Here is a 20700-nt window from a genome sequence, read left to right as displayed (position 1 = left end):
TCATGTGTTCCAACCATAAAGATAATTAAGTACAGGGACCAGCAGTGAATGTAATGGCTATGTCGCTGGACTCCCATGTAGTCGACCGTGGTTCGAGTCCTGGTCCCGGTGGCTTAAACTCATGCCGGGCGCATGTGCATGTGTGCCCAAGATCCTGAGAGGAGAATGGAGGAGAAGGGATTGCGGTGTGGCCATCCACCCTGGGGGGTGATTTCTCGCTTTCTGTCTCTCTGTCTCTCTCTGTCTGTCTGGCGAGCGCACGTGCCCTATAGCAAAAAAAAACTCTCAAAAAAAAAAAAAAGAAGAAAAAAAAAGATAATTAAGTACAGTCTAGGAGAAGTCAAAAAGACTACTTACCCCTTCAAAGAGAACAGCAGAGAGAGCTAGATAGACCATGTTTTATATTCTGACTTTTCTATGCCTAGGGTGAATAAATAGTCCTGGAGTCGATATACCAAATGATTAAAATGAGCATGTCTTGAACAGTAGTCCTCTCCGCAGGAATGTTTATTAAAAACTTAAGTGTTAAGTGGTTTACAGTGATGTCACAGATAACCTACTTCTGAGTTCCTACGTGATCTCTCATTTTGTATTTATTTTAAAACTGAATTTTGAATTTTAATACTGTATCATGTTTCTTCTCCAGATGTTTCCTCTGAAATATAATTAGGTATAAATTCCTGTAACCTGAGCATATTCTCATTATGATTTTTGCTCGAATCCTGACTTCATGGATGATTTATGACTATTATACTCTATAATAAGTGATTTAAAACTTCTAAAAGATTTGGCAGGGTGTATAGATAATCTATACATATTTTTTGTATTGAGTCACAAATACTTACAATGTGTTTTTTCTATTTCACATTCAGAGAGTTTGACTGTTGTCCCAACAGGATGGAGTAGGAAGGACTCTAGTATGACCATCCCCCATTGGGGGGCGCTTTTTCCCTCTCTCTTTCTGATTCTTTCTGAAGAGCACATTCATCCGCTTCTCACTGAAAAAAAAATGCATATCAGAAAAAAGCGGGTGCTGTTCTCTCTCTTTTTGGTTAGAAAGTTTTCAATGTATGTACACATACATACATTTGATTGTAACTGGTTTTGTGGTTTAACTTCAGATGCAAACATGGACCAAGGCATAGATGTTGTAAACACTATGAAGATAACTGCATCGCTTACTGCATAAAAGTAAGTATGAAATTATCTACTTTCTTAACAATGGGGAATGCGTATAGAAACAACTTATTTATGAAGAAATCATTTCAAAAGGTCAACATTGATAATTGCTGTCATCCTTTGCATTTGACTGAAGACATTTGTGAGAAAAGATAAGCGTTCAGGTTTTAATATTCATTTGCTAGGAACTTAGATAAATTTTAAATGAACTTGTTTAGTTTACTTAAAACTTACAAGGTAGGAAAGAATACAAAAAAGAAAGATGTCATTAATCTTTCTACTTTGTAAGGTGCCCCCGTTAAGGCCCTAGGACTGTGCTGTGTCTGCGTCAGCACTCTCACGCTTGTGCGTGTCATGCACAGTCTGGTACAGTGGCATTTGCTTTGGGACTTGTAAAGCTGTTACATTTATTTTTAAGGCACCCAGGTAACTGGAGTATGTCCATAGTTATTCTGCATTAAGTTAGCTATGCCCAGTGGCGTGATTTCCCCGCTCCCTAATACGTTTACATTTTCTCCCCCGCAAGCCCTGATCCTCCTGCATGCCCCCTCCCCCCGATTCCCCTTTATCACCACCAGCTCCAGAGAAAAAGCTCTTTTCATTGCAGTCAGTATGGCACAGGTGGCATCATCTCCTGCAAAGTTCCTTCATTTTGTATGGTATTCTAACATTTCTGTTGCTTTTAAAAGTTTATGTTCGTTCTTGTAAGATCTAATCCCTGCTCAGTCAATGACAAGAGCAGTGTTGTCCAACAGCCTAAAAGACAGCATCCTTACTGTCCCTCTAGAAGGGAAGACCCATCCCACATTAGTACTAATGAGTGTGATTGCCTCTGACCCCATGTTGACAGCAGCATTTCTCCTAGCTCAGACTCACCTTCAGAATCCCCAAAGACATGATCCAGGGTAAGAGCAGTAGAATATTTTTTCCAATTGTTCAGTGACTTCTTTTATACACTTTCTGATTTGATTTTCTGCTGTACTTCTAAATTGGTAAAAAATTTTAAAAAACAACATTGCTGGTGTTCTCAAACTCTGCAGGCTCCTGAAAAGTTGTTATTCCTTTCAACTGAATATGATCGTAGTTCAAAGGGAGACTTTTGGAGGGAATCTAAGAGACATATTCTGATTAAATTTGAGGCATTTGAGAAATTGAATCAGAGGTATTTGAGAAATTTGAGATAGAGAAAGATGAAGTTTAAAAAAAGTTAGTCATGGGACCAGCAGTTAGTTTAATGGCTATGTCGCTGGACTTCCACGTAGTTGACTGCAGTTCTAATCCCGGACCTGGCGGCTTAAACTCGCATGGGGCGCGTGCGCATGTGTGCCCAAGATCCCCAGAGGAGAAAGGAGGAGAAGGGATTGCTGCGTGGCCATCCCCCCTGGGTTGTGATTTCTCGCTTTCTGTCTCTGGCAAGCACACATGCCCTATAGCAAAAACCTGTCCAAAAAAAAGAAAAAAGAAGTTAGTTATATGAGAAAGTGAGAATTATCAAACAAAGAAAACAATCTAGTGATTCTTTTGAACATGTGTAAGTACTATAAACTTGGTAATTTGCAATATTAGTTCATGAATGTAAAACTGTTTGGATACCCATGGATGCAAACTTTGCATTCCAAATTTAGTAAAGTTTTTGATAGTATACCTTATTATTCTGGGGACTTATTATACCACATGTTAAATCATATCCCTGAATAAATATTCATAATTATATTCCCTTCAACTTGCTACACACCACTCACACTAACTTTTTGTCTGCGAAACTCTATTAGTTTTGTGCTTTCTATGCAAACTGAAATGTTTGTCTAATGCTAGTTCCTTCTTTTGGGGGTCTATTTAAATGTCATATTTTCAATATCCTCCTCTAACCACTCTAATATAGACTGCCTTTCATTCCTATCCGAATGCCCTGATTATTTCCTTCATAACATTATAATCTATAATTATTTTAGGTTTATTTGTTTACTTCTTTTCCTCTACTGAGCATGAAGGCAAGAACTTTGTGTGCTTTTTGGCGCAGTATCCCCAGCATCTCGTGTAATGCTTGTCACATTAATAGGCATTTAGCAAATATTTCCTGAATACACAAGAGGGTGGGTGAATGGATCTCTTGAAAATAGCATGAAAAGATTGTAACATATTTGTGATCGTGAATCATTAGGTTAATGTTATAAAATTATCCATGGCAAGATAAAAGTGTGCCCATTCATGCATTAAACAAATACTATTCAGTTTCAGTTAAGCCAGTTGCATAGCTGACAGTAATTGATTGGACAATTTAGTTTCCATATATTAACCAGATTCTAAGCAGTTTAAGGTAAATCAACCAATGTTTGCTCATAGTAGCTCAGTATTTTCTAGAAAAGAAAGATGTGATCTGGAAAATACAGACTTGACCTTTAGAACTTAGTCATTTCTATTCCAGTGGGGGCAGGAGAGGAGTAGGAGGATGGGAGAGTAGTATTACAGTGTAGTGACTGAATGGTGTATAAAATACTATTCTTTTCATTAACCTTTGTGCTAATTGAAATTTCAGTCCCTTGATATTAAGTGACACCTAAACTAGATTTCTATAAACACTGAAATGAATTCCCCAGGGAATACACAGAAATGTGGCAACAAATGGATTTATAGCAGATTTGCTTTTTCAAGTTTAAAGTTAGATACTTTAACCTTACACAGTTGAGTACAGGAATAAAAATCTAGGTATAAATTTTTGTCTGGAATATTCTTTTAACCTGATCATTTAAAATGTTAGTACCAAAGGTCTAAACAAATAATGAAATTATTTTCCTATCAAAAGAATCCCTACTTGTACTAATAACTAAAACATTTTTCCTGAAAAGCCTTTGGTTTTGTTAACTATTTTTTTGGAATTTCAGTGCTTTTGTTTCTAAAACTCATTTGTGGTTTAGGAATTAAAAATCCTGATTATTGTCAACAAAGTGTCAAGAAATGGAATTTTGGTGCATAGGCAAGCTTGACCAATGCTTGTGAGACTTTAAGTCTTTATAAATCAAAGCAAGTATATTCACTCCAAGATTTCACCCTTATTTTTAAGGTAATTGTTTTAAAATTATTGTTTGAGGTTTTAAGACTTTATTTTGAAAACTGCTGTGATATAAACTTGTGTTAAATTTGTTTGAGTTTTGATTCTGAGATGTTAAAATTCATATTCTATCAGATTTTCTATCAATTTTCTCCCAACTTTCTCTAGGGTTTTATCAGAATGTTTAGTGTGGGATATTTGATCCAGTGCTGCCTCCGAATCCCCTCCGCATTTAGGCATCTGTTTACACAGCCATCTCGGCTAATTTCTCTCTTCTACAATAAAGAAAACTTCCAGCTCGGAGCTTTTCTTGGCTCTTTTGTTAGCATATACAAGGTAAGATTTTCATAAGAAGAAAGAAAAATGGAAAATAAATAACATGGCTATTATTAGAATGAGAAATGGCCTTAATTCATCTTTTTTTTTAACGCTTCTTTTTGGAGTATTCATAAATATCTCAACATCACTCAATATAGACAGGAATACTGGGAGGTAAGGTTGGAGAAATTTAAAAAATATTTTAAAATGTTACTTAATATGCACATTTAATATTAAATGTTCTCAAAGACTAACTTCTTTTTTAATATATAGATACTCAGAAAATAGAATTTTCCGATATTTCATTGTCAAAAGTGACAAATATTTTCTGTTATGCTCATATAAGCAATACTTTATTTTCCCTCTTCTCTCCCTCAGTATTCCTACTACAGTTTCCAAGGTAACATTTTTATACATATGCGTGTATACACACACACAGTACAAACACATACACAGACACATATATATCCACATACACATATGTACCTTTTATCATTGTTATACTCAAAATTACTGCTGGGAAAATTAGATGATAAAATAGTCATGCATCATTTTATAAAAAAGTTTACTCATAAAAAGTAGAAATGGAGAATATGCAAGAATTAAGTATAGATTACTGGTAATGAAATGTTTATATTCACATTCTTTTTAAGTTCTTACGTTGTAGTATTTAAACGTAAGTTTATCCCTTTATGAGAGTGAGGGAAGAGTACAGATAAGCACCCCTGACAGCTCATACCAACTTTTCTATCCAGTCTGACCATCATTTTTAATTGTTTAGACTGTTTACAATTAATGTACTTACAATATGGTTGAATTTAAAATCTGCCTTGTTGCTAGTTTTGTATTTCCTCTATTTTTTTCTTAATCCCTTTTTTCCACTGCTGGATAGATTATATTTTTTCTGTGGCTCCATTCATTCTTCACTATTGGCTTATTATTTGTATTTTTTTTTAATTTCATGGTTGCCTTAACAGTTATATATTTTAAATTTCTTAGCCAATCTTAATAATGTCACTTCACATCTAGTGTAAGAACACACAGCTTTACCTCTAACTCCTCCTTCCCATTCTTTGTACTCTTATTAGACCTTATGAACTCCACAGAACAGCGTTAGTAGTTTTGCTTTAGACCAGGGGTCACCAAACTTTTTCTGTTAAGGGCGAAATAATAAATATCTTAGGCTTTGTGACTATGTTGTCCCTGTCACAACTACTCAGCTCCGCTGTTATGGTATGAAAGTAGCCATAGACAACAAATAAATGAATAAGCATGACTGTATTCCAATAAAACTATATCCTACTGTAACTGGAATTTCATATAATTTCCCCATGTCACCAATATTATTATTTGTACTTATTTTGTATCCATTTAAAATTGTAAAAACCACTACTGCTCCTGAGCTATATAAACACAGGTGTTAGACCTGATGCGGCTAGTAGCTCCAGTGCACTGTCCTATGCTTTAGACAGTTAATTCACTTTCAGAGCAATTTAAGAAGAAAATGCACATATTTCTAGAGCTCTTGATTTGGTTGTATAGATTAAATTTTTTTCTGGTATCATATACTTGAAGAACTACCTTTAGTATTTCTATTCTCAGATTTACTGCTTCTAAATTATCTCTACTTGTATCTGTTTGGGAAAAGTATCTATTTCACTTTCAATATTAGAAAATATTTTCTCTGGATATAGAATACTGACTTAACAGATTTATAGTTTAACTGCTCTTCTTTGTAGAATGAGTGACACTTTCCTAGTATTTGAGGAATGCAATAAAAAAATAAAGAGCAATTTATGGATTTGTTTAGAAAAATCAGTACAATAAAGTATTCTGTAGAATTCTTCAATAATGTTTATCCAGAGCAGTAACTATATTACAGATTATTGTTCATAATTTCCCCAATTTTATCTTCTGTTTGATTTAGATAAGGTCACTAATTTGCCTCCAGGGACATCTAATCAGTCACTCATTACAGTTAAAAACAACTATTTTCTTTTTTTTTTTTTTCATAGAAATGGAATAACTGAAGGCATTGTATTTTCTTAAAACAGGGTACTAGTTGCTTCCTGCGCTGGGTCAGAAACCTGGATGATGAACTTCATGCTATTATAGCTGGTAATGATGACTATTGTATCACCCAGTGTTAGGGATGAACCAGAAGGAGCTTCCAAACTCATCTAGTTCCTATGAATCTTCCTTTCTCTCCTAGAGTAAAAAGTAAAATCCCTATTGAGGCATTTGTCCAAATATTTGTAAAATTGAACATATCAAAGCCCTCTTGCCATTTGGTATTTGAGTTGGCAATGTAAAGACTTGGGTATCTGCTCTGTTACAGGCCGGATATTCAAGAATGTGTCACAACAGATCATAACGACTTAAACTATATAAATGAGTAAGGGAAAGTCAAGCAGATTTCTTATAAAACTATTTTTTGCCACTGGAAAATAATGTTTTAATCATTTTAAAGGGAACTTAATCATTTTATAAAAATAAAATTGAAGGTCATTTTCTGTAAGTGCAAAAAAAGTGTGCTGCTTAAGATGACTACATGGGTTATCAGGTATTTATGAGCAGTAATCTTACTATTAATAGTTCACCCTCTCCCTTGGTTTTCCATTTGTAGAGTGAAGGCACTGCTATTGAAAGAAGTGTGATGATAATAGCAAAAAATAATAGAACTACTAGGAGAATAGATAAATATTCCACTGAAAAAAAATTTTTAGAAGGCAGTTATCATTTTTAAGTTTACTTTTTATGAGAGTAAACTAGAGAAAAAAAGCACCCTCAACAGGGTCTCACCCCACTACCTTGACCCTCCGGCCTCCTAGTTAGCCAGGGCCACCGGCAGGCATGCCCAGTGTGTACAGGTTAGCCAGGGAACCTCCCTGATCTTCCCTGTGGATCCAGCAGGTAGACTATTGCTACCATGCAACTCAGCTGGCCCAAAATTATTTTTCAAATTGTTCTATTTGTCAAGACCACTGCTATTTTTAAAGTTAACTTTGAATTGTTAAGTTTCTTTTTATACATGAATTATACCTGAATGTCCATTTTTTAAAATTTAAAATTATGTGACATTAAGAATTCACCTGATTTCAGTGTCATAAGGTGTTTTGCATTCTTGACCCTGTTATAACAAGAGACAGTGCTATAAATCAATTCTTTCTTGTTTAAGTGGATTAGCATTTCTGATGACTTAATAGCAAAGAAATACTTGGCAATCTGATCAGTTTTTTCTTATTTGTTGTTTCAGGATTTTTGGCAGGTATATCAATGATGTTTTATAAAAGCACAACTATTTCCATGTATTTAGCTTCCAAATTGGTGGAGGTAAGCAAACATTATTATATATGAATAGTTCCAAAAGATAGAAAGCTTATTTAGCCACTACTTCATGATTTTAGCAGCAAAAATATATCCCAATGATGAAAGCAAATTCTAATCCTAGGAAAGTGTTTATTAAGTCAATTGCTCTTTTTTTTTCTTTCCATATGTTTCTTATTTTCGATTATAAAAGTGTAGAAACAATAGTGTCTGTCATGCAGCTTCAATGTGACCAGCATTTGGCCAATAGACTCCCCAACCCCATGCGCTGAGTTACTTTGTAGTCAATTCCAGACATTTTATCATTTCATCCATAAAAGTTACAGGATAAAGACTCTTTAAAGAATAAAAGATAGAGGGACCAGCAGATGGTGTAGTAGCTATGTCGCTGGACTCCTATGTAGTTGACTGTGGTTTGAATCCTGGACTTGGTGGCTTAAACTCATGCTGGGCATGTGTGCGTGCGTGCATGCCCAAGATTCCGAGAAGAGAATGGAGGAGAAGGGATTGAGGTGTGGCATTCCTTCTGAGGGGTGATTTCTTGCTTTCTGTCTCTCTGTCTTTCTGGTGAGTATATGCACCCTATAGCAAAAACCTTTCCACACACAAAAGGAAGGAAGGAAGGAAGGGAGGGAGGGAGGAAGGGAGGGAATAAAAGGTAGAGGCTGTTTAAAAACAAATGAAACAAACAATTCAACAGGTACCACCAAAGTATAACTGCAATTCCATCATCATACATTAAGGTTAATTCCTTAATATTATCATAGGTCTAGTTAGAGTTTGCATCTTCTCTGATTATCTCATAAATGTCTTTTTCAGGGTACTCCCAGGCCTTGTTTCTTGGCTTTCCCAGTAAACAGAGCTAAAGAATCCTTTTTTTCCCCATTTTCTTTGTGAGGGAAGAGAAAATATATTTGGAATATAGCACTATTTTCAATTTAATGCTAGGATTACAGATTTTATTTTTACATGTTTTCCTTTTTTCCCCCCAGGTGTTTGCGCTAGGGCACATGTGTTTGATAGAAAGAGACAGAGATAGTGAGAGGAAAAGTGAGAAATCACCCCCAGGGGAATTGGCCACACTGCAGTCCCTTCTCCAGCCTCCTTCTGGGATTTTGGCCAAGCGTGCACATACACCTCTAAGTCTCCATTCCAGAACTTAAGCTGCAGATGGCCATGTTAGAATCCAGTACTTTAACTACTATTCCACCTGCTGGCCTCATTTTGTTCACTTTTTAAAAGTTTATTTTCTTGCAGAGTGAGAGAGAGAGAGGCACCTTACTTTGACAGGGTGGTCATGTTGCTGTTCTCCCCAAGTCCTACAGCCAGCCTGGATCATGGGAGCGTATCCATAGTCAGGTCCAAGAAAGACCCAGGATGGGGATCCAGTCTTCCCATGTGGCCTCCAGCATTCTGACCAGCTTTCCTACTGCCTGTACCAACACAGCTGGGGCCTTTTTAAAAACAATTTTTTAAAAAAGTTTTTGTACTTGGGCATTTGCAGTCACCAGAGAGAAGAAAAGAGAATTCACTTCCCCCCAACCCCCTTCCCCACCTCAGAGAGAATGGCCATGCTGCAGTCCTCCTTCATTCTCCTAATGGGATTTTGGACACACTTCCACATGTATCTGGCATAATTCTCAAGCTGCTTGGTCCTGGACTTGAACTGTGCCACTGGCCGTGTGAGATCCAGCCACCTTAACCTCCATGACACCTGCTGGCCCAAGGGACTTAGTCATTTTTAAGTCCCTTGTCCAGTACCCAACATACAGTTGACACCACTAAATGTTTACTGAATAATGAAGGAATGAATAGATCTAGCAGTGAAGAGAGGACCCTGAATACTGTGTAACAAGCACTGAAGAATAAATAACCTAAAAGCAGTCTAGTAAAGTGCTATTGAATTTCGTAGAAAAGCACTGCTGCTTACATTGAGGTTTGCAGCAAAGGAATAAAAGAAAGAGAAAGGCTGACACTTAATACTGTCATGGAAGATGTGACCTTTGATTTGAGCTCTAAAAGGAAATTAGGATTTGGAGAGGTAGAAAACAGTCATAGGTAGAGAACACGCTGCTCAAGCTTTGTATTACCGCTGTTTAAGTTTGTTTTCTTCTGACTCTGACATTCTGCTTGTTTTGCAGACAATGTATTTCAAAGGTATCGAAGCAGGGAAGGTTCCCTATTTTCCTCATGCAGATACGATCATCTATTCCATTTCTACAGCAATTTGCTTCCAGGCAGTAAGTATAGCTTTTTGAAATGCAAAATAGCCTGATTTCTGTTTCTAATGTACATTAAACCAATGGAGGAAAATTAAAAGCCTAGGAACATTTCCATTTATTACATTTTATGCTTCTTTTTTGTTTTGTTTTGTTTTTTTCAGCAAGATAGTTTGCAAGTTTCAAATCATTAAACATGCTACTTAATGGGCCAGGTCCTGTTTTATGAGCATACCAATTTTTAGGTTCCAATAGAGTACAATTTATAGATAAATTACTATGGCACTCCTTATGTAGAATGCCCCAGTTTAATGATACTTCTTAAAGAGAAAAAGATACCTGACATAAATATGAATAACTGCATTTTTCCAATATTATTTAGGGGACTAGGGGATAGGCGATGACTAGTTTAATAGAAGCATTGTCTCATCTCCTTAAATTCTGTAATCATTATTGATGTTAATGGTTTTAGGGCTACTGCAGAGTTTTTCTGAGAGCTTTGATTTGTTCTTTCTGACAGGAATGCTGCCAGGTTGATAAACTCATTAAAACAAGTGGAGTGCCACCTATCTAATGGGTGGTACACAGTGAATACTTTCGGATAACTATTCACTCAATTATTATTTCAGAAGCAGCATTTCTATTTAAGGACATATTAGAAAGACTCTAATATTAATAGCAATTGTTAAATACAATACATGTTTTTATTATTATTGTCACTATCCTTTTAACAATATGAGTAGCAAAGATTAAGATAAAATTACTCTGAACAATTTTAGGCTGTCATGGAAGTTCAGACCTTGCGACCATCTTACTGGAAGTTCCTATTAAGACTCACCAAGGGCAGGTAAGTGACCAAGATGGTTTAATTGCTATAGAAAAAAAGGAATTTTCTTAAGAATACAGATAGGCATTTTTTTTAAGAGGTTTTTACCTTAGGACAGTGCACTTGCCTAGGAGAGAGAAAGAGACAGTGAGAGAGAAAGTGAGAAATTACTCCCCAGAAGGGATGGCCATGATGCAATTCCTTCTCCTCCATTCTCCTCTTGTGAGTTTGGGCGTGCATGCACACTTACCGGCATGAGTTTCAAGCATGAGTCCAGGTCCAGGACTCAAACCACAGCCAGTCATGTGGAAGTCCAGTAATAAAACCACTACACCATCTGCTGCCCCCCAGGCATTCATTGTTTAACAATAGGGCCACAATCTGAGAAATGTGTAATTACACAACTTCATCATCCCATGAACATCATGGAGTGTACTTACACAGCTGGGTGGTACAGCCTGTCACTCATAGGTTACAAACCTGTTACTGTACTGAATGCTGTAGGCGAGTTTTTAATGTTGTAGAAAAGGTATAGGAAAAGCATGGTATGAAAGATAAACGGTACACCTGTGTAAGGTACTCATGAATAGAGCTTGCAGGACTGGCACTAGCTCTGGGTGTCACTGAATGAATGTGAAGCTTCAGGACATTACTGTATATTACTATAGACTTTATTACAGTTATACTCAGGCTATACTACATTTATAAAAAGGTTTTCTTCAATAATAAATTAACCGGGGACCAGCAGGTGGCGTGGTGGTGACGTGACCACTCCCTACTGGGGAAAACATTTTCCCCTCCCTCTGATGACCACATAGGCCTTCTGGCAATTAAAAAAAGGATATTAAGTAGATCTTCATTAAAGATAATCTCTCTAATTGATTTCTATTTTGGAAAAATTACCATATTCTTTTGCTTATGTTGTAAGTGTACTTTCCTCTTGCCTTTTCTGCCGTATTCTTTATTTTCCCTGAACCTAAACTAACTTGGGGGGAACCAATTTGACCCGATACAAAGAGCACAGGCTTTGGAGTCCAAAATAAGTTCGACTGCAGCTTTGGTACCGTCAGCTGTCACTGTGGAAAGTTATTTACCCTCGTGAGCCCATTGCTTCCTCTCTACCACGGAACAGTAATGACATGTTGTACAGCAGTGGAAGATTAGGGTATCCGCAGTAGCACTTAGTACTTAGCAGGCACGCACTAACCCACAGCTCCTAGTCATATTTGTACCAATAATAATAATAATAGCAAATGCTTGTATGGTGCTATGTCCCAGATACAGTTTTAAGATACACTATATAATATACATACATACATATGCTTTATCCTTAAAGTAGATCTGTGAGCTGGGTACTGTTGTCCCCATTTTACATACAGGAAACTGCGATACACAGGGGTTGGATAGCTTGCCAAAGCCACACAGCTAACAAATGAAGGAGCTGGGATAGAAGCTGGGGAGTCTCTCTTCAGAATTCTTTCTCTTAGCCATGATATTATACATTTTTTATATTATTGTTTAATCATAATTTTAATCATTTAGTTTTCTGCACATTTCTGCATTTCAGCAGTCAGCTATTTTACAAGGGAACTTACTTTGGAAAAAAACTAAAAGTCACATTTATTGGCTCTGGAAAAAATGATGCTGGCCAGTGATTCAGAACTAATTCATTTTGCTGTCTTCTCCATAAAGGAAGTCCTCGTGGACTGGCAGAGGGTCATCCTGCACATTTTCAAATGTCACCGCTCTTAGATTAGGTGACAGACAACCTGAGGAGGATGGGAGTCTACTCTGTTGAGTCTGTCAGAAATTTAAAAACCATTAATGCCATTTGCTTTTTAATCTTTAAATATTTATGCATTTACATATGTTTTCTTTTTATTATGATACTAAAATAGTAACGAGAAATATTACATTTAGCATCTTTGCCCCATTGGTAAATGTTGACATGTTCATTGTTTTTCTGTAATTTCATTCATCAGAAAAATAATAATGAACCCAGATGCAGACTAGTTGGAAAGAACTCTTCGAGGGTTTAAACTAATGATTATAATCTCAGTGGTTTCAGGTCTAGGGATTATCTTTTTAAATAAAAAAAGATTATTAATCTTGACATATCCATGTGATCCTATAATCTGCCATTAAGTTAGTTGCTGTTAAGTTTTGCCTTGCCAACGTTTGCTGTTTGTTTTTCATTTCATGAAAGATCAATCAAATGAATCACATTGGTTTTTTTTGGGGGGGGCAGATTTTCACTATAGGGCGCGTGCGCTCGCCAGACAGAGAGAGACATAGAGACAGAAAGCGGATCTTGGGCACGCACGCACATGTGCCCGGCGTGAGTTTTAAGCCACCGGGTCCGGGACGCAAACCGCGGTCAACTACGTGGGAGTCCAGCGACATAGCCATTACGCTAACTGCTGGTTCCCATGAATCACATTGTTTTATAAACTTCATTAAGTACTGTTCCCTGTGTTCCGTTTTGCAGATTTGCTGTCATGAACCGAAAAGTCCTTGATGTTTTTGGTACTGGTGCATCTAAACACTTTCAGGATTTCATCCCCCAGTTAGATCCAAGATACACAACTGTAAAACCAGAGTTGCCCACAGAGTTCTCTTGAAGATGACTGTCATTTATTAATGCAACTAAATGTTTCATCATTTTATCCAGAAGAGTTAATTACTTTGAACACAAAGAAGGGGGCTCAAGCTCGAACTTCAGTGTTACTTCAATGAAAGATGTTCTTTTTTTGTTTGTTTTTCTTACCAATCAGAAATACAGAAGCTTTTTAGGAAGGTGTTGCTTAATAATTAAGCTTCCTCCGTAGCCAGAATCTGATTCTGGATCACTGTAGTAGTTGACATTATGATATATCATGGATTAAATTATGTCCACAAGCAATATTAAATAATCTGTGTAGACATGTAGTAAGAAATAAGAGTACACTTAAAATTACTTTAAACAATGTCTTTAGTTCATTCCAATATAATTCTTGGTTGAAACTAAGAATATTTCTACACTTTAGGATTTACAAAGGATCACGGGTACATGGATTTGGTCTGTATTTTTTTTTTTTTTTAACTTTTGAAGTGATGTGTGTAGTAGTGAAGTGCTATAGATTTGAGGTAACTCTCCACAGACAATGCTGCTTTAGTATAGAGCAATTTAATTGGGGAAAGTGGCCATTCATATTTCAGGGATGCAAAGGTGGGTCTCATACCATTTGGATAAAGGTCGTGGTATCCATGCTCTTTTTTTTCTACTGATAACATCATCTCTTTCCATGACCAGCTGGGCTCTGACAGCCCAGTGAATCTGTGTACTAATGGCAGGTTAGGGCAAATGGAAATGTATACATCTGACAATAGTCGAACTGTACATTTTAATTGTTCACTGAAGCATTACACTTGAATATTTAAAAACAAATATTTAAAAACAAAACTTTTAACCTCATGTAGGTTTATTGTGTTTGTTTGCATTTATAAAGACATAATTCCTCAAAGCTCGGTTTGTATGCTGTTATTATAGAAGGGATCAAAATCCTATAGAACAAAAGTTATTTTTGCAAGTTGGACAGCTTATGCCCTCCCAACTGTGTCACCTATGTAATGGATGTTTTTACAACTAAAAACAACGTAAGAAAAATTAAGTGGTTGTTTAAAAGTCCATTTCATCTCATTGAATCCAGGTTTTCCATTCTCCTTTTCAAAAATCACTGTTACCATTTTTACTGTTAGAATATAAGTGACAAAATATAGTCACTGCTGATTATGAAAGTAAGAACAGCTGTGATTGAAATAGGATCACTAGAGTTTTTCAGGGAAAGTTATACTTTTCTAAGTTCATAAGAGGCTTAAGTGGTTGTGATGTCTACATATAGGGGTGATGGTATTTTTTTAATGTAATTGTTTTTTGCTGAAAAGTTTGTAGGCCATTGTAAATTACGCAGAACTTGTGTTGCAAAAGAAATTATAACCTAGATTTTAAAAGTGCTTAATCCCCCATATTTGATTTCGTCAAGCCCTGTGTACTTGCGGTTGTATGTAATCCTATCCTCAGTTGTCGTGGCAAAACGAAACTCAACAAAAGGTAGACTCTGGAACCATGGTAACACAGAGCCACTTTAATTTGGTCACTAATATGCATTGTGATTTTTAGAACTGACTTGTCCATTTGGCAATACTGTTTAAGGATCATTTTGGTTTCAGACTTCAAAACCGTTTAACAAACTTAAGGTTTTTTATTCGCTGTAATCAAAATAATTGGTGCCGTGTTTACTTTAAAAATGAAGTATTAAAGCACTGAGATAGCATTGCTACCTGCACCTCATCTTGCTCTATTCAGAAATCATGCTTATATTTTTCTGTTTTAAAAAAAAGTTTGTAAGTTATTGTTTTTGTTGACATTGAAAGACTGTGATATTGAAAGACAGATTCTGAAATTTGCTGAGATTGTTTAGTAAAATTTTGCTGGTCAAAAAGGTGTATGTCTATGACTTTTTAAAAACACATAGTCATTTTCGAGATTTTATATAGAATGTAAAATGAAATAGCCATCATGAGGCAGAATACAGTGAAGGAGGTGGAGCTTGAATGAATAACTTACAGTGTGACACTGCAAAGTATTGTTTGAGAAAATACAAAGAAACCACGTTCCCGAAGAGAGAAGAAATGAATGTCCTCCTACCTCTCATCAGTCAGATACTGATTAACAACTTGGCCCATAAATAAACTCAAATAGATCTCTTTATTCCATAATATGTTTTTTAATTCATTTATATTCTGAAGAAACCATGTGTATGGTAAGTTTCCTCCGTAACTAATTACCATAAATAATAATATGCCTTTCTGACATCTTTATGTAGATTGGAAACAGTGCATTTGAGTCAATAGTATTTCTGGTTGTTTTACTGCTATTTCCTGTATTAATAAAATCCTAGCACTAGTATCCACCAAGTTAAGATTGAGGTTTCGAGGGACCACCAGATGGCATAATGGTTACGTTGCTGGACTCCCACATAGTTGACCGTGGTTCAAGTCCTGGACCTGGCAACTTAAAACTCAGGCCAGGCGTGTGTGCATGAGTGGCCAAAATATTGAGAGGAGAATGGAAGAGAAGGAATTGCAGCATGGCCATCCCTCTGGGAGGGGGTGACTTCTTGCATTCTATCTCTCTTTGGTAAGCTCACACACCCTATGGCAAAAATCTCTCTTAAAAAAAAAAAAAAAAAGGTTGAGGTTAAAAGATAACATATCTAGGGACCAGCAGTTAGCATAACGGCTATGTCGCTGGACTCCCATGTAGTCGACCTCAGTTTGCATCCTGGACCCAGTGGCTTAAACTCATACCAGGCGCATGTGCATGCATGCCTAAGATCCCTAGAGGAGAATGGAGGAGAAGGGATTGTGGCGTGGCCATCCCCCTGGGGGTGTGATTTGTCACTTTCTGTCTCTCTGTCTCTGTCTGTCTGTCTGGCAAGAGCACGCGTCCTATAACAAAAATATCTCTTCAAAAAAAAGAAAAAAGAAAAAATAACATATCTATTAAATTCTTATCAGTTTTTTGTCAAATAATACGTCATGTTGACCCTATAGTTCAGGGGGTAAACACTGTGGAAAGGGGTGGATCCCACATGGCCGACTGATGTTTGAATTCTGGCCCTAGCAACTTCTTAAAAAATATACTCAACATATGTGCATATCATGACAGGATGGAGAGACGTGGACAAAAAGGGACTGCTATGTGACCAGGCCCCACCAGGTGTCCCTCTCTCTCTGGTATGCACAGGTGCCTTCTGGCATTAAAAATAGTTTGTGTCCATTTTATTATTTATTTCTGAAATAGTACCTCTGGTTCAGTTATCTTCATTAATTTTATGTTGGCTTGTGTAACTTTTTTGTTAATCTGTAAACATAGTTGTTACTTAGTTGAATCTAGTTTAGTTTTTTGCCTTCATTTATTTCTGTTATTTTAGAATTTTATCTTTTTATTCTTTGCTCTCAGATTTTAGAATCTACTTTCATCTTGCATAAACATGTCTTTTGTGCTGGAACCAAGCAGTTTTGTTTTTTGGGTTTTTTTTTGTGTGTGTTTTTCTCTGTGTGTGTGTGTGTGTGTTTCGTTTCTTTTTGTTTTTGTTTTTGTTTTGAGGCTCACACTTACTTTTTTCTTTTTTAAAATTTGCCACAGGGTGTGTGCATTCACCAGAGGGAGAGAGAAGGTAGAAAGCTCCCCAGAAGGTATGGCTATGCTGCACTCCTCTTTCCTCCAACCTCCTCTCAGAATTTGGATATATGCACACACGCACCTGGCATGTTTTTGAAGCTTCCAGGTCCAGAACTCGAACCATGAAGTTGGACAGGTGGGATGCAGTTTTCTCAACCACCACATCAACCAGCCCTGAGGATCACTTCATTTCTTATTGTGATAAGCTATACTTAACATTAAATTTGCCATTTTAACCACTATTTTAATGTATATCTTCCATGAATGAGACCGACTGAAAGAGAGCAGACCAGCACCCCTGACGTCTGAACACCCTACTCCTTCCTTCAGCCAGCCCCCAATCAGAGGAATATGCAAGTACCCGCATAATCAGGGAGGGCTCTGGACTTGAACTGGGAATATTCCCACGTGGAATTGCCTTGCAGAGCACCATATTTTATCACTGAACCACCATCTGACACCCTTAGTAACTGTTTCTAAGTATATAATTTAATGGCATTAGATGTATTCACACTGTTGTGTTGGCATCACTATTATTTACAGTATTTCCAAAACATTTTCATCATAGCAAAAACTCTATACCTATTAGACCAGTGACCCCCAACCCTCCCAGCTCCGGGGACCGACCTTGTGGAAGACAATCCCACTTTGGACTAGGCAGAGGAAGCGGGGATTGGTCCCAGGATGACTCAAGCACGCCATATCCACCATGGTCCCCATTTCCACTGCTATCACACTGCCATATACAACAAAACAACCACACAGCAGAATTATGAGATTCTCATGAGACTCCAATACCACTGCTGAGCAGACAGAAGGCGGACTCAGCAGCAGCACAAGAGATGGGGAGAAGCTACAGACAGACAGAGCCTCACTGACTTGGCTCTCCGTGAGCCACCTGCCACCCCTCACCCTCCACCTTTCCTTTCTCTCCACCAAGCAGCCAGCTGGACCCCAACAGGCCAAAGACCAGTACTGTTCTGCAGCCCCAGACTGGGCACTCCTGCATTAGACAACAGCCACCCATTTCCCTGCCCCTCTCCCATTGGCAGCACGTACATTCAACTTCGTGAATCTGCTTGTTCTAGATATTTTTATATAAACGGTATCATACTTGTCCTTTTGTGTCTGGTTTTACTTAGTACTTTTTATTTTTTGTTTATTTCCTGAGAGAGAGGAGAACCCCCAATGGGGTCTCATCACACTGTGATCCCACTCGCCAGCCAGGATAGCAGTGGGGAGGGGACTCCCATGGGCATACCCAGCATGTTCAGGTCAGTGCAGGACCCAAACCCCAGGCCTTCCCTATGGCTCTCCTACTGCGCCACGGTGCTCTGACGTCTGCACCACTGTGGCTGGGCCCTGATGTGTCACTTAGCTTAATGTTCTTGAGGTTCAGCAAATGTCAGTGTACCCTTCCTCTCTAAGGCTGAATAGTAATCCTTTGTATGGATAGACCTCCATATATGTGTGTGTATTTAATGTGCAATAGTAGGTATTATTTGTAGATGTCTATATATACTGTATTAAATGTAAGTACAAAATTATAAACTAAAAAAAAAAAATTAAAAAGATAATAGATTTACCTTTAAAGAAGAACTAAGTGGAAACTCTGGAGTTGAAGGTATAATAACTATCTTCAGTATATATATACATACATACATACATATGCGTGGGGGGGTGGGGGGGTGTATTGCATATCACATTTAAGACGTAGAGTGTTTCCAGAACCTAAGAAGCCTATTTTGTACCCTCCTGAAATTACAGCCCTCACCAAAGAAAAATCACTGTCCTTTTTGAAATAACCACTCCTGCCGTAAGGGGGATTCCCAAGCACTAGAGATTGCGTTGACTACTTACCGAACAGTATATAAATGGAATTATGCATAACATACTCTTTTGTATTTGGTTTTCGTTCAGCTTTAGATTACTACTGTGTGTGTGTAGCTAATGATGTGTTTATTTGCATTTTGTCCCGTGTTCTGAATATGCCATGTCCCGTTTGAGACTATTATAAAAATGCTACCATTAGCATTCTCAGATCTGGCTCTGGATGCCTTTCACCCAGAGGGCGTGGACTGTATACCTAGGGGTGAAGGCGATGGGCTGGGACAGATTGTATCATCAAGTTGATTAGATTTCACACTTTCCTGAAGTGGTTGCTCTAGTTCCGCTACGGAGTTCTGTGATGGTCACAGCTTTGTCCAGCCTTGTGGTCTCTCAGCTAAAGCATCCTCAGTGGTTGGGCTTGCAGCCCCCTGGGTTTGCCTTTCCTCCCTAATATGGCTTATCAGTTCACCTACTTGTTCATAATCGGAAATATAGCCTCTACGGAAACATTTATTGCATAACTGTCTACGGATCCTACTAGGTGGGCACTAGGGGATAGGTGGGTACTCAATGTCTAATGTTTGGCATAAATAAATCCCCCTGCTGGAGAATAAGCTCCAAAGGAGATCTTTGCCAGCACCTGAGAATTTCTGAAACGCAGCAGGCATATGGTGACTGGTCACCGGGCTTTGTGAGTGTGAGAATCATCAACTGAAAAACATAAGCAATTTGACCATATTAACCCTACCCTGGTGAAGTGACCCATATCAATTGCAGACAGGTTCAGATTTTCTGGGGGCAATTTAAGGGATTGATTATTATAAAGATGCCACTCAATTAGGAATAGTTTTCAGTATTTTTTTGAATGCCTGTATACCTAGTAAGTGATCTTTTCGGTATGAAAGTAAGAATAGCAGGAAGTTAGAACTACCGAAGATAAATTCTGCCCTAAGACTCAAGTCACTAATCCCGGAGTTGCAGGCCAGGAGAGCCCTGAGCCTTGCTTTTCCCTACTGGCTGCCTTCTCATCGCAGGAGTCAGGCCAGTGCTCTCCTCGTAGCCGCAGTGCTCTGAGAGCCATGAGGGCACGTTGGCGAGGCTGGCCTCCTGACGTCAGAGGGGACGCCTGCTGTCTGGCCCCAGCCTGCACACTCCCCCAAGTCCCCATTTCCTTTTCATCTTCCCCAAGAGGACAGTTACACTTCTCTTCCCTACAATGCCACCAGAGTGCTGTCTCTAGATTTCTCTTTGAACTGCTTTTCCTAACTTAACCTAAGCTTCTTCTACTAAGACTTCAAGCACAGTAGACCAGCATGGGGGAATGGCTGGATGAGAAACCAAGGGGTGTTTGCTGCATAAAGGTTTTACTGGGGAGAGCAGGAGCAGACCCAGATCGGTCCCTTGTGACCTTCATGCAGACACAGACTGGCCTTGCCTCTTGCTAACTGTGTGCCCTGACCTACTTCCTTCATCTCTGCATGTCTTCCTTTATTAAACAGAGCGCACAGTAGTTGAGAGGATGAAATAAAGTAAATGGAAGAAGCATTTAGAACAATGCCTTGGGCCCCATATCCCTGGCCAGGGGCCTCAGGCAAGGCCCAAGCCACTGCAGATAAGAACCACCAGCAGCAGCAATAGCAGAAAGTGGGGAGCAGCAACTGAGCAAGCCCAAGGACATGGAGGAGGAGGCTAGAGACGCCGGTGACCCACCAGCAAAGCCCCGTTA

At 38.1% G+C, this 20700-nt stretch overlaps 1 protein-coding gene and 1 pseudogene across 4 annotated transcripts in view; both read left to right on the top strand.

The window, feature by feature from the left end:
* TMEM135 (transmembrane protein 135) overlaps positions 1–15401 on the top strand; it is a 308283-nt gene extending 292882 nt beyond the window's left edge. For all 4 annotated transcript variants that reach the window (XM_014586438.2, XM_014586439.2, XM_014586440.2 and 1 more), the window contains 7 exons: positions 1122–1191; positions 4397–4564; positions 6601–6664; positions 7803–7879; positions 10015–10113; positions 10872–10939; positions 13407–15401. In XM_014586438.2, coding sequence (XP_014441924.1) covers positions 1122–1191; positions 4397–4564; positions 6601–6664; positions 7803–7879; positions 10015–10113; positions 10872–10939; positions 13407–13539 — 679 coding nt within the window. In that variant the 3' untranslated portion in view covers positions 13540–15401. The remainder of the gene's footprint in view (positions 1–1121; positions 1192–4396; positions 4565–6600; positions 6665–7802; positions 7880–10014; positions 10114–10871; positions 10940–13406) is intronic.
* A 4886-nt stretch (positions 15402–20287) lies between these two features.
* Positions 20288–20700, top strand: part of LOC102490415 (ubiquitin carboxyl-terminal hydrolase 7 pseudogene) — a 2427-nt pseudogene continuing 2014 nt past the window's right edge.

Source organism: Tupaia chinensis, unplaced genomic scaffold (assembly GCF_000334495.1).
Source record: "Tupaia chinensis unplaced genomic scaffold, TupChi_1.0 Scaffold000139_1, whole genome shotgun sequence".
NCBI lineage: Eukaryota > Metazoa > Chordata > Mammalia > Scandentia > Tupaiidae > Tupaia > Tupaia belangeri.
Note: the sequence above shows the minus strand (reverse complement) of the source record. Positions and strands in the feature narration are given on the sequence as shown.